The 14,322-nt window shown below is 42.8% G+C and overlaps 5 protein-coding genes across 5 annotated transcripts; 4 read left to right on the top strand and 1 right to left on the bottom strand.

Annotated features, from left to right (window-relative positions):
* Positions 1 to 2,276: 2,276 nt before the first annotated feature.
* On the bottom strand, positions 2,277 to 3,376 carry ERG25_3 (sterol desaturase family protein; the record flags this gene model as incomplete). Its single annotated transcript, XM_041696932.1, has 4 exons — positions 2,277 to 2,841; positions 2,907 to 2,992; positions 3,046 to 3,292; positions 3,366 to 3,376. 4 exons carry the CDS (start codon positions 3,374 to 3,376, stop codon positions 2,277 to 2,279), a joined length of 909 nt encoding a protein of 302 aa, XP_041562513.1.
* A 1,448-nt stretch (positions 3,377 to 4,824) lies between these two features.
* NCA2 (NCA2 family protein) lies at positions 4,825 to 7,059 on the top strand (the record flags this gene model as incomplete). Its single annotated transcript, XM_041696933.1, has 4 exons — positions 4,825 to 4,931; positions 4,998 to 6,578; positions 6,644 to 6,769; positions 6,819 to 7,059. 4 exons carry the CDS (start codon positions 4,825 to 4,827, stop codon positions 7,057 to 7,059), a joined length of 2,055 nt encoding a protein of 684 aa, XP_041562514.1.
* A 1,148-nt stretch (positions 7,060 to 8,207) lies between these two features.
* srgA (Rab family GTPase srgA) lies at positions 8,208 to 8,944 on the top strand (the record flags this gene model as incomplete). The annotated part of the gene is made up of 3 exons (XM_041696934.1): positions 8,208 to 8,237; positions 8,291 to 8,558; positions 8,622 to 8,944. The coding sequence occupies 3 exons, from the start codon at positions 8,208 to 8,210 to the stop codon at positions 8,942 to 8,944; spliced, it is 621 nt and encodes a 206-aa protein (XP_041562515.1).
* Positions 8,945 to 10,221: 1,277 nt separating this feature from the next.
* Positions 10,222 to 12,565, top strand: AFG2 (putative AAA family ATPase; the record flags this gene model as incomplete). The annotated part of the gene is made up of 2 exons (XM_041696936.1): positions 10,222 to 11,763; positions 11,834 to 12,565. The coding sequence occupies 2 exons, from the start codon at positions 10,222 to 10,224 to the stop codon at positions 12,563 to 12,565; spliced, it is 2,274 nt and encodes a 757-aa protein (XP_041562516.1).
* Positions 12,566 to 13,776: 1,211 nt separating this feature from the next.
* On the top strand, positions 13,777 to 14,133 carry APUU_80635S (uncharacterized protein; the record flags this gene model as incomplete). The annotated part of the gene is made up of 1 exon (XM_041696937.1): positions 13,777 to 14,133. The coding sequence occupies one exon, from the start codon at positions 13,777 to 13,779 to the stop codon at positions 14,131 to 14,133; it is 357 nt and encodes a 118-aa protein (XP_041562517.1).
* Between the last annotated feature and the right edge of the window lie 189 nt (positions 14,134 to 14,322).

Raw genomic sequence — 14,322 nt, forward strand, 5'->3', positions numbered from 1 at the left:
TATAGAAATAATAAATCTAGAATAATTAACTAACTATTAGCTAAGCTGAATTAGTACTAGCGAAGCAAGGCGATAATAAGTAATAAAGGCAAGCAGGCAGGCATTACCACAGATAATTGCCACATTACTCTGCCTATTTATAGAGTTTTTTAAGAAATAATATTTTAAAGTTTTATTATTATTATAAAGAGACTTTAGTAGTCTCTAAACTAGTTTATAATAATATTTATAAAGATTTAGATTTTTTATAATATTATTTTACAGCTTATAAATCTAATTAAGTATTAAATATTATTATTCCTAATAAATTAAATATAAAGTTAAGTATTAAAATTATAAGATCTTTAGTCTTTAGGATTATTATAAATAATATAAAAGACTATAATATACTTAAATAAAAAAAATAAAAAGATATAAGATTTAGATTTTAAGAATTTAGAATAATTAATAGATTAATACTAAAGCTCTAATATTATATTCTTTATAAAGTAAAGAGATTTTCTTATAAATTAAGTCACCTTCCAGCATACTCAGCTCTACCTCTTGCAAATACCCAGGTACTCTTGCGGAGGGTCTTATATGAATCATCTTCAACTACTTTAACAATCCTACAGATTTATACTATATAGATACTAAGATCTAAAAATTAAAATAACTAATATTGATTTTAAATTAAAGAATAGCTAAAGAAAGAGATTTATTTAATTTAACTTAATTAATATTATTAATAATATCTAAAATTTTACTAGAAATTAAAATAGCTATTAAAGCTTTTTCTTTATGAAATAAAAAAGGATTTCTCATTATTTTAAAAAATTATAGATAGGATTTAATTAAAATAGAATATAAATAATAAAGATTTAGAATAATAAATTAACTTTAAGTATAATAAAAATAAAATAATTAATAATAATAAAAATTAAAAAAAAGAAAATAAATAAATCTTAAAAAATAAGAAAGTAAAAAATAAAGATAAATAAATAATAAATAATATAGTAATATTAATATAAATTAAATTTTTTAATTATAATAATATATTTTAATTTTTTTTACTAGCTTATTATTATAAAAAATTATACTTTTTAAATCTGCTAGTTTACTATTTCATAATCCTTTTATTTTTCTTACTTTTTCTTTAAATTCTTTCTAAATAGAATAAGTATTTTTAATTAAAATTCTCTTTTATAAAATATATTATTTTAAATCTAGTCTTAATTCTTTTATACTAAATATTTTTTATTAAAGTTTTTAAAAATTTAATTCTATTCTATTTTTTTAATTTCTTAAATAATATTAAGACTACTAGTAATTATTAATATATTAAAAATCTATATTTTAAAATTATAAAATAATTAAATTTTAGTATCTTATCTATTTATTTATTTTTTATAAGTTAATTAATACTAATAAACTTTTTTTTTAAATATTTTAAAATTATTAAAAAGTCTTTTAAACTATTAAGTAAAGTGATACTAATATAAATAATTAAATTATAAATTATTTAAATAAATAATTAATTAAATAAAAAAGAATATAATTCTCTATAATTCTTTATAATAATAAATAATAATATTGGAGCTTTTAATATATAATTAATAATATTAATATTTAGTAGTTTTACTATTAGTTAAAATTACTATTAATATTTTAATAGTATCTATATAGAGGCCTAAATAGCTAGTAGATTTAAAAAATAATAATATTAGAAATTAGTCTTTAGGCTGTACTTCAGCACTTTAATAACTTTAATATTTACCGACCTCGGGTTGTTATCACACTAGAGATACCTCAGCAGCAGTCTGCAGGGGTTATATGGTAGGCATCACGTGGCGCGGCCTTGGCGGTCGTGACAATAATGCAAATAGAAAGACGGCCTATAGCCGCTAGTGGTTTTTATGGTTGAACAGTATTTCAGTATACTTTAGTATTTTGATAGCTTTAATATTTACTGACCTCGGGATGTTATCACATTACCAATTGATCAAGATTACTGTCTTGTGACACTGATCCTCCACCTAATCAATCCCTTTTCTTTATACCGTGACACTTGCGACATAATATTAGTATTACAGACTTACAAACTAATAATAATAATTCATCTACAAATTCTTAAATACCTGATAATAAGCTGATTTAAATTATAAAGATTAGAAAAATCCAAATCTTAAATATTAATATAATTATCTAAAGTTTGTATACCCCAGCCCGGCCCAACGACATCATTAACCATTTAACCACAGAATCGAAGCACATGTGAAATTGAAGCTAGGGCATCATTATTGTACCTTCTTTGGGATGTTTCCTGCCCTGTGCTCCCTTCTACGCTTGATAGCCTCCGGGCTATATTCCGTGTTCAAGACGTAGTCCCACCACCTGAAGCTACTCGAGTAGTTCCCAACAAACTTTTCGTGATGGAGATCATGATGATCCGCACCAGCCCAAAAGGGTAGGAAATGGTGCAGACTCCATGGAAATTCATATCCACTGTGTGAATCGATTGCCTGGAATAGTCGAAGTACAATCCAAACGTACATCGTGAAGATGTGCAGATCCCCGGTGGCTGCGCACCACAGGATTGGGCACCCGACTGTACCGAATCCAAGAATCATGACTTCAATGGGTGATGCATACTCGGCGGCCATACCGAACGGAGCAGAATACTGATGATGGATCTTGTGAATAGCCTTATAAAGCGGACCCCAGTGCAGAGCACGGTGAGAGAAATAATGCCATGTGTCTTCCATGACGAAAAAGATCGCGATCTGGTATGCCATGGTCCAGATTGAAGGGAATGGAACAGACGTAGAAAGGCCGAAGAATTGGGCCATTGGATGGAACAGCCTTAACGAAATTCTATCGTATTAGAAAAAAACTCGATTGTGAGTGGACTCGCAGAGGTGACTGACCAAATTTGCGGCAATTCCACCGTGAAATGGCTCAGAAGGACGAATTTGGCACAGTCCCACTGTTCCCGTAAAGAGGGAATCTTGCTCTGACCGAATGAGTACAAACAATCATATCATGACCGATGGGATAATGGCTTACGCTTTGGATTTTGTAGTTCTTGAAGAACCCAAGCGTATCAATCAGGATCCAAGGTAGAGACCGCCCAAAATAGACCAGTTCGTGCATGACGAAGGACATGATACCGGTCGCTAGGACATCGTTTTGCATCCAGGCGTACCAAGCAGCCCAAAGGCGCTCGGCAACATTCAGTTGAGAACTATGCCCGGCGATATTATTATAGTAATCCCAGTAGGTTCCCGGGGTGGTTGTCGAAAAAGTCGAATTCCTATTTTGATTAGCCTCGCGGGATCTCGACAACTGGCGGGAACGGAAAATTCTCTCGGTTTAAGGCCACTTACATGGAATCCATGGTGCAATGATATCCCCTTATTCCCCAGTGTGGATGACACGAAACTTCTGGAAGTTGTCAAATATGCTGTTCAAAATTTACCTGTGTGAAGTCAAAGTAGGCCAAAGAAAATAGGAATTGTGCTATGGGGAATGTTTTTTTTCCTCTCGTGTGTTCCGGGGGAGTATTTTAGGGAAGTTAACAGAAATAACTTCTCCTGGCACCGCGTGATTTTTGCGACCTGGGTTCCGAGTGGCGCGACCAGGCACGGTCGGTCTGAACAATTCCCCCGTGGAGCCTCTGGCACCACCGCCTAGCCGATCAAGGCCGACAATTGTTCCCCACCTGGATGCACCGAATTCCCTTCCGCCCATCTTTTTATTCGCTTCGAGATTGGAAGTGTATCTGCCGCGCAGACACGAGGCAGCTTCTTCCATCTCATTGGAGTACTGTAGGAAATCATGTAGACGGCTCAAGCTATTCTTTGGACTACAATTACAATGAACTCGGAAGTGAGGAGATGGGTCTGGTTTCGTCCACCATTTCTTCCTGGACCGAGGCCTTCGTTGCAGTTATTCGCTCGCGGCTTTGTGGACTCGCTTGATCGCTTCTCACCTCTGTTCAGAAAGGATCAACTTATACACACGCTATCCACTATTCCAGTACAGCGTTTTCGCAGCAGTCTCCAAACTGGGAGGAGGTTGAACCCTGGAAAGTGGAAAGGCTTGGTTGAGAACAACTTGGCGACCACTCGAGACTCCTGTTAGTCTATTTAGCCAACTGGGAGACGAATATTATTACTCAGGGAGGTCTGGATAATGCATAAATTATTTATTATTGTGATTTTCAACTACTTTTGTGCAGTCTGCAGAGTATATGTCTACAGTGTACAAGATCAATTGAGATTTAACTATTTAGAACTAGCTATGTTGGATCAAATCAACCACGGTACAAGCTGAGCAAATTGTGCTGGGTGGTCATCGGTCTTCCTTTCTAATACAGTAACTAGTTATGCTCAGTTTTAGCTTAGTCACCCTTAATTGCAAGTAACTAGTTGGTTAGCTATCTATATTAAGTTAACTAGTTAAGTTAGTTAGCTGACTACTACTAGTGTTACTAGGTATTTATATATTCCTTAGTAAATGTGCCTACAGAGTAGTTAGTGAGTTAATCAACTCTAGACTGTTGTTAACTGCTTCACACTCTTGAGCAGGCAGTGCTTATAGGAAATAAACAGAAGATAGAGTATATATCTTTAACTCTGAGGCCTTTATGAAGTTTCCACGGAACCACTGTAGTTTCCATTATACCTTAGTAGTACATCCACTCCTTGCCAAGTGCCGAGGCTCTACAACCCTGAATACGGTGTAGATACATTATGACAGCCCCACCTAACATTCCATCCACTAATCGAGTATTGACCGTGATGTCATGGCAACAACTGCAGCCATGATACGATACATAACTACATGCCACATGGGATTCTAGTATATTTTGATGGAACAAGTCAACAATATCTAGCAGATTTACTCCATATACAGCCCCTCTGGACGGAGACAATGTCAGCCTTTCAAAGGCAAGTTGAGAAATGCCAACCTAGGAAGGATACAAATGTGAAACTGATACATCTAGTGCTTTGCAGTAAATTCTCCAGTCTTGAGGCGCAACTAGGAGAATTCCACCAGCGAATCGATGACAGTCTCGACACCCGTGACCCCAATGGGCGAAATAACTATCCTATTGAGCACTTCAATGCACTCAGAAACATCATTTTCCAGCTCTCCGTCGACTCGAAAAACAACGGTACCCTACAGAGCGATAACATCGTGAAGGTGATCTCCAAGTCTTGCGACTGTCTTCGCGCATCCCTGGATGTAACCTCGGAATCGGATGTCTTGAGCTGTCAGCTGTTGAACCTCTCGTGGCTAGTGAGCGCGAAAGCGTCCATACAGACACTTGCTGCGGCATTAAAGGTTTTTTCTGATAACGTTCACCTTCTCAACGAAGAAGTACAATACTGGGAGGACGTTTTAGAGTCTAAGTGGGGCTTAGGTCTTTTCACCCTCCAGACATTCCCTCTTAAGATATGGCGAAGAAACATGGAACCTGGACGCAATGACAACAGAAGTGTAGCCTCCAAGCATGTCGCGGAGCATATTGCTACTGAGGCAGGACCTAGCTCCAGTTTATGGTTTCAGTTCTATGACTCGGCCCAACGATGCACTTCTTCACGACTTCGATCCTTCCAAGTTGGGTTATTTTCGTCTTTAAATGAATCGAAGTTAGAGATACAACGGAAAAAGAGGACATTAAAAGCAATGAGAGACTTTAACGCAAGCTCGGTCGGGCTTCTTATCGAAGAGTGTCTATCATTCGGAGAGGGTATTCAGAAAGCTGGTAGTATCGATGGATTTACGGGCGACTCTACGGACGGCTCTATCAATAGCGATTTGTCCCAGTCAGTGCGGACCAGTGTCGGTATTTTGAAATCTCTTCTGCAGGCTGGGAACGAGGATAGAATGTGCGAACATGCGAATAAACTTTTTGGGGTTGGTGACGAGCCATCTGGCTGGAAAAACTACAACGCTGGAATCAACATCGATGCACAAGCCATCCTTCATGAACTAATCTACATTCTTACGGATCTTCTTCCTATGTATAAGCAAGTCTCAACACGGTGTGTCGTTGAACTTGGACGCCCGTCAGCCGCAGTCCGGTATTGGCTGCCAATATCGTTCGCACTGGTTTCAATCACTACGTCGTTGAAAATCGCGAGCGACGTCGGCCCTGTTTTGGTTGAATCGATTTCGAACTTTGGGGCCACCACACTTGACTTCTGGAGGAACTGGGTTGTGAGCCCGACATGGAAACTTATTCGGACCATACGACATGATGAAAAGAGCGATATCGCTTTGATGAGCAAGAGCAGTTTGGAAGCGGATCGAGCAAGTCTTGAAAGAATGGTGGTTGATTTTGTACTTGATCGTGGTGAGCACAGCAACCCTGCTGAGCCAACAGATTTTATTGCGGACAAAGTCAGGGAAGGAGACTTGACGCCAGTGCTGAGAGCCTACGAGAAGGACTTGCGGAGTCCTTTTGTGGGCACTATTCGGGGGGATCTAGTCCGCGCTCTCTTGATTCAGATCCAGAAAACTAAAGTAGATGTTGAGGTAGCTATGAGTGGCATCGACGCCTTACTCAAAAGCCAGGAGCTTGTTTTCGGGTATGCACCCCTCCCCGCTCTTTCCCGTTCTCAAGTACCAGATAGTCGGGGCTGATGTACTGTAGCTTTGTTGGCCTGACCCCCGGACTACTTATATCGTATGCTTCAATACGTTGGCTTTTTGGATTTCTTGGAAGTCGGAGAGGCTTCAGATTAGGCAGAAAGCAGGACGACTTACGATATGCTTTGCGGTAAGGCACAGCCTGTCCGTCCGTGAGAATCAGCTGACATACCCCCAAGGAAACTCCATCGAATACTTTCAACGTCTAGTCCCACGGCAGGCGGGCGTCTCAGGTATAGAGACCACGGCTTGCTACTATGCAATGTTGAAACTCTCCTTAGTAAAGCCCAGGTTATGCTTAAAGGAGCGAATCTTCGTGCATTCAAGGAGGACACTAGTGACCTGATTAATGAGAATCGAAGCCACAGACAGCTCCAGGTAGTTGAAAGGATGGCTTGGACCTACTCGAAGTGGACTTAGGGATGATCAATATGCTTCTACTTTCCCACTTTTTGGTATTTGGGATGCTACGCCCACCCTGAAGATGCACTGATATATATAATAGTCCTTATAAAGTAGGAATGTTATATCTGTATTATATTCGCAGCGTGATGGTATACATGTATGCGCGCGCAGTGCTTTCATTTAGCTAATGGGCTCTTGTAGCATGCCTGGTTAAGCATGAGAATTGTGTGAATTGAAGATGATTCTGGAGGTTAAGGATGCTTAAGATAAAGTGGAAAATCTTGGCTGATGAACACTACTCCTGCTACTACCTACTTAGTAGACACTTTAATCTTGGGCCGCTTTTCGCAGTAGCTTACCTCCATAGTACTTTTACGTAGTGCTCAGCAGTTCGAATGGGGCAATTTTTCATTGGACCTAAACAATCGAGTTTGTAGGTAGTGTCTTGAGCCTCACTGCAAAGAAACTAATATTAATTGTTATTGTTGGCTAGTACTTTTCTACGACGCAATTTGTACGGAGTAGGTACCCAGCCGGCTACATGGGAAAAACCCCTTCTCGGGACGAGGACTTTCATTATGGGGGAAGGAACAATCTATTATCTAATAATAACTAGAGAGGTGAGTATTCGTTGTTACGGAAACTATACCCAATCTAGAGTACGAGGCACCGTATTACGGAGTACCACTGCCATCCCTAGCAACACACCTCACCAACAATACATTTTCCACAGGCACACATATATCAACAGACCTTTTCATCAAAAAGAGAGACATTAGGAGTGTCTTTATAAAATATACTTGGGATCTGCTTACGATTTGTGTCTTGAAAATTTGGAATCCTAAGTACACTCGACACTTGTTGCCTTAACCCTCAAGCTGTCCCTCCTGGCGCCTTCACTATCTCGCATATCTCGGCCAAGTCCATCCCCGCCGTGGGCAGCAACGATATTTCAGTTCCGCGGGAGTTACGAGTGGATTAATTGCAACGCGACTATCTGCACAAAACACAAAAGCTCAAGCATCGATAGGAACTCGAGATAAGCGGGAAAGGAGGGGAAGTCTCTCAATTTCAGTGCGCGCATTCGTCAGCATCAGCAAGGCATCCACCAGACCTAGAATTTTGTGCTTCCCATACGGATCACCCGAAGAGATTTTCCCACGATGGCCGGCACTAGAAACTATGACTTCCTGGTAAGTGCTGTTGAATCGCTATAAAGACCTATACTCAGACCATCTTGCCGCAGATCAAATTACTACTGATCGGGGACTCTGGAGTTGGAAAATCGTGTTGCCTTCTGCGTTTCAGCGAGGATTCATTCACGCCGTCGTTCATCACTACTATCGGTATTGACTTCAAAATTCGCACCATTGAACTAGATGGAAAACGGGTAAAACTCCAAATATGGGATACGGCCGGGCAGGAGCGCTTCAGAACAATCACAACAGCTTACTACAGAGGAGCAATGGGAATCCTCCTTGTCTATGATGTCACCGATGAACGTTCATTCCAGAGTAAGCGTTAGCCCGGGCTGTGTTTCCTTGCATACTGGTCGCTAATTCTACCCAATTCCATAGACATCCGTACATGGTTCTCAAATGTCGAGCAACATGCTAGTGAGGGTGTGCATAAGATTCTTATTGGAAATAAATGCGACTGGGAAGAGAAACGGGCCGTGACAACGGAGCAGGGCCAGCAGCTTGCGGACGAATTGGGGATACCTTTCCTTGAGGTCTCAGCCAAGAACAACATCAACATCGAGAACGCATTTTACAACCTTGCATCCGACATCAAAAAGGGAATGGATACTTCAAAATCCGAACAAACTGGCCCACAAGGTGTTAGCATAGACAACCAAAGCTCGGCTTTGAGCAGCAACAGTGGTGGAAAATGCTGCTGAATGGCTTGCCGTGTGCTTGTACCCTCTCCGTTCCCTGGTATTTCTGGAGCGGCTTCCATGCCAACTCAGACGGTCCTGCCAGCCGCAAACTGCGCCGTGGCGTGTGACAGTCTTGGTTTCACACTCACACTTTGTTGTTTGGACCTATTATATGTGTATATCTATAATTGTCCGAGGATTACCATTTTTGTTCCATTACTCTGAAATTTTGTGGCGGCGTTAATTTGATATATCATGATTTACATACGGAACAGGCAGTTTTATGTGATGGTGTCTCCTACCACTACTAATAAATACGATGCAGGTATCTCCTGTATGTGTCCAGCTGAATTCTCCGGTATACATTGTATATGCAGGGTTGGATTTGAATTGCATGAAAGGATTATGTGCAAGGTCCTTTCAATGAGGGTCTGTGCAAAGAAAGCGTGGGTTAATACTGTGTGAAGTGGTAGTGAGCTAGTTGTATCAGTTCAAGTAGCTGACTGTTGCGGATTGTCGAGTACTTTAGTAACAGGAAAAGTAGTATATTTAGGATAGCTTTGAATAGGAATCGATGGTTAAAAGACCTTCGGTAACTAACTAGTTAGTTAATGGTGGTTGTTGACAAATACTACGAATAAAGCAGGTAGAATAGTATGGCCCTTTCGCTCCTTTTATAGCAGCACTCTATTTAGTTTTGACCGCGGCCTGAATATTGAGCTCTCGTGTAGTGGGATAGCGACTGCCCACGGGTATCTCTAGAGCCCCGAGACCGCCTAGCTGAGCGGAGGTGTTCGGTACGTGGTTAATTTCAGAAATCTCGCAGGGGTTTTGGATTGGATCACTAGACTAAAATAGGACTAGTGAAACTGGACCGGTCACCTTATCCATGAATGATAAAAAAATTTCCCCGCCGTACAAGCTCATGCCTTCCTTCCCTCTAAACAAGGATTAGCACATTTTGGTCAAGGGAAGGACTGAGAGTAAAAGAAAAGGTCAGATGAAATTTCATTCCCACCGGACTTGTCTCTGATCGACGGATATCTAGCTCGCATTAGCCTATTGAAGAAGCAGTTGTGGCGCATGGCCCGTCTTTCCCACCGATAAGCTGTATGTACTTGGATGTTATGCATTCCGAAGAACTTCTAGAGCGGAAAAGTCTTCACTGGGAATACCACAGGTCTTCGCGCAACAGCCTTCTAAAGACATGACTACAGATTACTAAACAAGGGGTGTTCCCTGCTCTATATACCCAGCAAAGTGCGCAAGACTTTTTATTCACCTTGAACGAACATCGTATGCGCATCTGCAATATGCCAGAGAACCGCGATTTTACCGTACGACCGCTACCGAAGCAAGTTAGAAACGACCATCGGGATGCATTTCGAGTATATTTGTCCACTACATCTTTGGCGAGTCTTAAACTGAAGGCCGGCGACGTCTGCCGCCTACTGCTTCCCGGCGGGTCATCCAAGCAGGCCATAGCATGGAATTCGGCCGAAAGCATCGGGAAATCGGTCGTACAGACCTCGAGAACCCTTCAGGACTGTTATGGGATCAAGCTCGGTGACCAGGTCTCCATAGTAAAGGTGGACGAGCTCCTGGCAGACGTTGGCTCTGTTTCGTTGATCGACTGCTCGGACACCGATAGGACAGAGAAATATGGTCAAATTTGTCCCCCAGATAGGAATCATTGGGCATGGGCCTTGGAGCTTCCTCTCTCAAAGTGCGAAGCCCTGGCGGTTGGGTTGATGTTTGATTTGGACCTCAGAGGTCAGAGAAGAAGCTTTCAGATCTCGAATATCCGGCCAATGACGCAGGGTCATGATAGTACTATATTTAGGTTCACAGAGGCTTCTAAGGTTTTGATCGATGAATCCGAGGAAGGCACCGATGAGAGTCTAAGTACTCACCTCCAAGTTGTCCCGGTTGGCCTTGGAGGAATGGGTCAACAGATCCAATCCATTAATGAAAATCTTGCTGATTTCTATCTCGGCTCTGGCAAGCTGGTCATGCCGTCATTTTATGAATATAGCAGAGGTATTCTTTTATATGGTCCGAAGGGAACAGGCAAAACAACGTTGTTGGCCCAGATTCGACAGGCGGGATGGCGAAGAACATTTGACCTTGGCCCAGTTTTTAATAGAAACGTCGGTGACGGAGAGAATAGGCTGCGCAACATATTCAAAGAGGCGATTCGCTACCAGCCTAGCGTTGTGATATTAGATCAGCTCGAATTCGTTGCACCCAAGAAGATATCGATCGACTCGTCCTCATTGGCACTGGTAATGTGCGAGTGCATAGACTCTGCAAAATCGGCTCGCGTTCTAGTAGTCGGTGCTACTCGCCATCCCAATGATGTCGACGATGCATTACGAACCCCTCATCGACTAGGAAATGAAATTGAGCTGCAAATCCCTACGGCACACGATCGACGTGAAATAGTGACGGCAATATGTGGAGGCCCGTCTCCTGCCCTGAATGAAAAGCTTATTGAGTTCATCGCGGAAAAAACTCACGGGTACGTTGGAGCTGACCTATATGCCTTGTTGCAGCTTGTCTGTCGCAAAGCCCGGAAAAGGCAGATCCGCGATCCTGCGGATAACCATTTGAATACCGAGGAGACAATATCAGATGAACTTCAAAGGCTACGCATTTGTGGGGAACCGGTTGTCGAGCTTACAATTGAGGAGGGTGACATTATGGCAGCGCTCCAGGAGACACGACCGACTGCGATGAGGGAAGTGTTCCTGGAGACACCGAAAGTAAGGTGGTCGGATATCGGGGGTCAACATGATATCAAAAGACGGCTTCAAAAGGCTGTCGAGCGGCCGTTAAAGGTGGGCCTTTTTATTTTTATTTTTATTTTGCTTTTCAGTATGTTGCGGCTAAAATTTCTGACTGTTCTAGTTCCCCGAGCGAATGAAAAGGCTGAATGTAAAGAGCAAAAAGGGAATTCTACTTTATGGACCTCCAGGATGCTCCAAAACTTTGACCGTCAAAGCCTTGGCTACCGAAGCAGGATTGAATTTCATGGCCGTTAAAGGTGCAGAAATTTTGAGCATGTATGTCGGTGAATCTGAAAGAGCATTGCGCGAGGTTTTCAGGAAGGCACGATCTGCTAGACCCAGCATTATCTTTTTTGATGAAATTGATGCCATTGCCTCGAGGCGTGGAAGTGCGTCTCAAGGCGGTGTGAATGTGCTCACAACTCTACTTAACGAGATGGACGGTATTGAGGAGCTTAGGAGTGTTCTTGTTGTTGCGGCGACAAATAAGCCCGAGGTGCTCGATCCCGCATTGATGCGTCCAGGGCGCCTGGATAATATACTATATATTGGCACCCCCGACCTTGAAGCGCGGAAGGAGATCATAAGTATTTGGTGCAGCAAGTCCGTGATTCACCCTGAAGTAAGGTTAGACGACCTAGCCTTGAGGACTGAGGGATATACTGGTGCAGAGATAGTGAGCATTTGTGAAACTGCCGGTGATGCCGCGCTCGACGATGAGGACGAGAGCGGCCAGGAGCAAAACATCCACTGGAGACATTTCCAGTACGCCCTGGAACAGGTCAAAAGACAAATTACTGAAGATGTCATCCAGGAGTATGAACATTGGGGAAACTCGGTGGACGTTCAGTGAACATCAATAAAATATAATTCCTAGCAGCAGCTGTGATATCATGTTGTTATGACTGCTCGCTTCGTACGGTAATTGCAACCCGCAAGAACCTTATATCCCGCCAACACGACATTCCAAAAACCATCAGACCAAAGTTGTATATGTCGAGTTACCTACCTATACTTCGTAGTCCGTACCGGACCCGACATTGAAGTCAGCATGCAAGAGTCAATGCGGTCCACGGGTCAATATGCGTCTAACCTATTGTGGTTAGGCGAGGCTCCTCGGGGGAAAGTTCACATCTTGAGAAGGGACCAACTTACGTACATGCTTCAAGTTCCATAACCTTGTCTCCTTTAAAACGGGTTCCGGCTTCATCTAATACACATAAAGCCACTATCCTCGCTGATTCGTGTTACTATCGCTACGAAAATATTCTTTTTCCCTGGGATTCTTTCATTTGTTGACATACGCCTTCGCGGCACTGCACATATCACATCGCAAAAGTCAACTCTCCTGCGTCGTAGGACAAATTCCTTTTGTACACCATGCAAAGAAAATCGTCCCACAGTCGCCAGCCTCGGCGCTCCGTTTCTCCACGATCCGAATCGAGGTCCAGGGGGGCATCTCGAAGCCCCATGTCAGATAGTGTCGGCGTTCGCAACGGACATCAGTTTGTGAGCCGCTCAAGGTCGCGGACACGGGTGGGCCGGAGCCGGAACCGAAGTCGAAGCTCGAGTCGCAGTCCGCCTTCTCGATCACATAGAGGCCGGAGCTACAGTCGGAGTCCGAGCTCTCCTAAGTACACACAAGGGAGTTCAAAGGTTTGAACCCACGTCACTCCAGTATTTTGACGCCTAGAAAATTGGATCTGATGCCAAGAAAACAAATGAACAGATTGTCGTAGAGAAATTGACGAAGAATGTGACGGAACCACATCTATTTGAGATATTCGGGAGTTTCGGGGAGATCCAGAGCGTTGATCTTCCCATGAACCATGCCTGTATGCCCATGGACCTATTTTTACTGAGCTCCGCTAACATGTCCGTTGGTAGATATGGCAAACAGGGGTACGGCATATATTCTATATCACGATCCCGCAGACGCAGAAGCCGCCATTGCACATATGCATGAAGCCCAGCTCGATGGAGCGATATTGAATGTGTCGATCGTACTACCAAAAAAAGTATTCTCCCGTTCACCCCCGCCAGTTTTAAGTGCGACGGGGAAGAATGGGCGTCAGGGGCATCTTCCAGGGCGACATGCGGACTACCGCTCACCTCGCTATTCGCCATACCGGCAACGAGCTTCCCCTCCGCAGGCGTATGGTCGAGCTCGGCCCATGGAAAGGCACGACTTATATCGACCTCGATCGCTTTCCCGCTCCCGGTCTCGATCTCAAAACCCTCGATCATTTTCTTCACGTTCCCCATCAGAATCCCCTCATAGGAAAGGGGTACGTGCACAGAAAGACAGCCCGCGACGAGGCAGACGCCGTAGCTCCAGCTACAGTAGCTACGATTACAGCAGTCGTAGCAGAAGCCGGGCCTATAGTAGAGACAGGGGGCGCAATTAAGATGGTTCGTTAAGGAGGTAAATAGTGCGCAGCAGTACGCAAGGTCTTACGTTTGCATCATGGTGGGAAAGCTTTCTCCAATATCATTATTGATTCGAAGAGCGGATTTACCTTGGGAGCCCTTGTTTGTAGAGGTAAATCCTGATCAGTCTGATGATCTATTCCGGTCGGTAACGAATTGCGTTCGCTCATTGTGCTCACG

Source organism: Aspergillus puulaauensis, chromosome 8 (assembly GCF_016861865.1).
Source record: "Aspergillus puulaauensis MK2 DNA, chromosome 8, nearly complete sequence".
Taxonomy (NCBI): Eukaryota; Fungi; Ascomycota; class Eurotiomycetes; order Eurotiales; family Aspergillaceae; genus Aspergillus; species Aspergillus puulaauensis.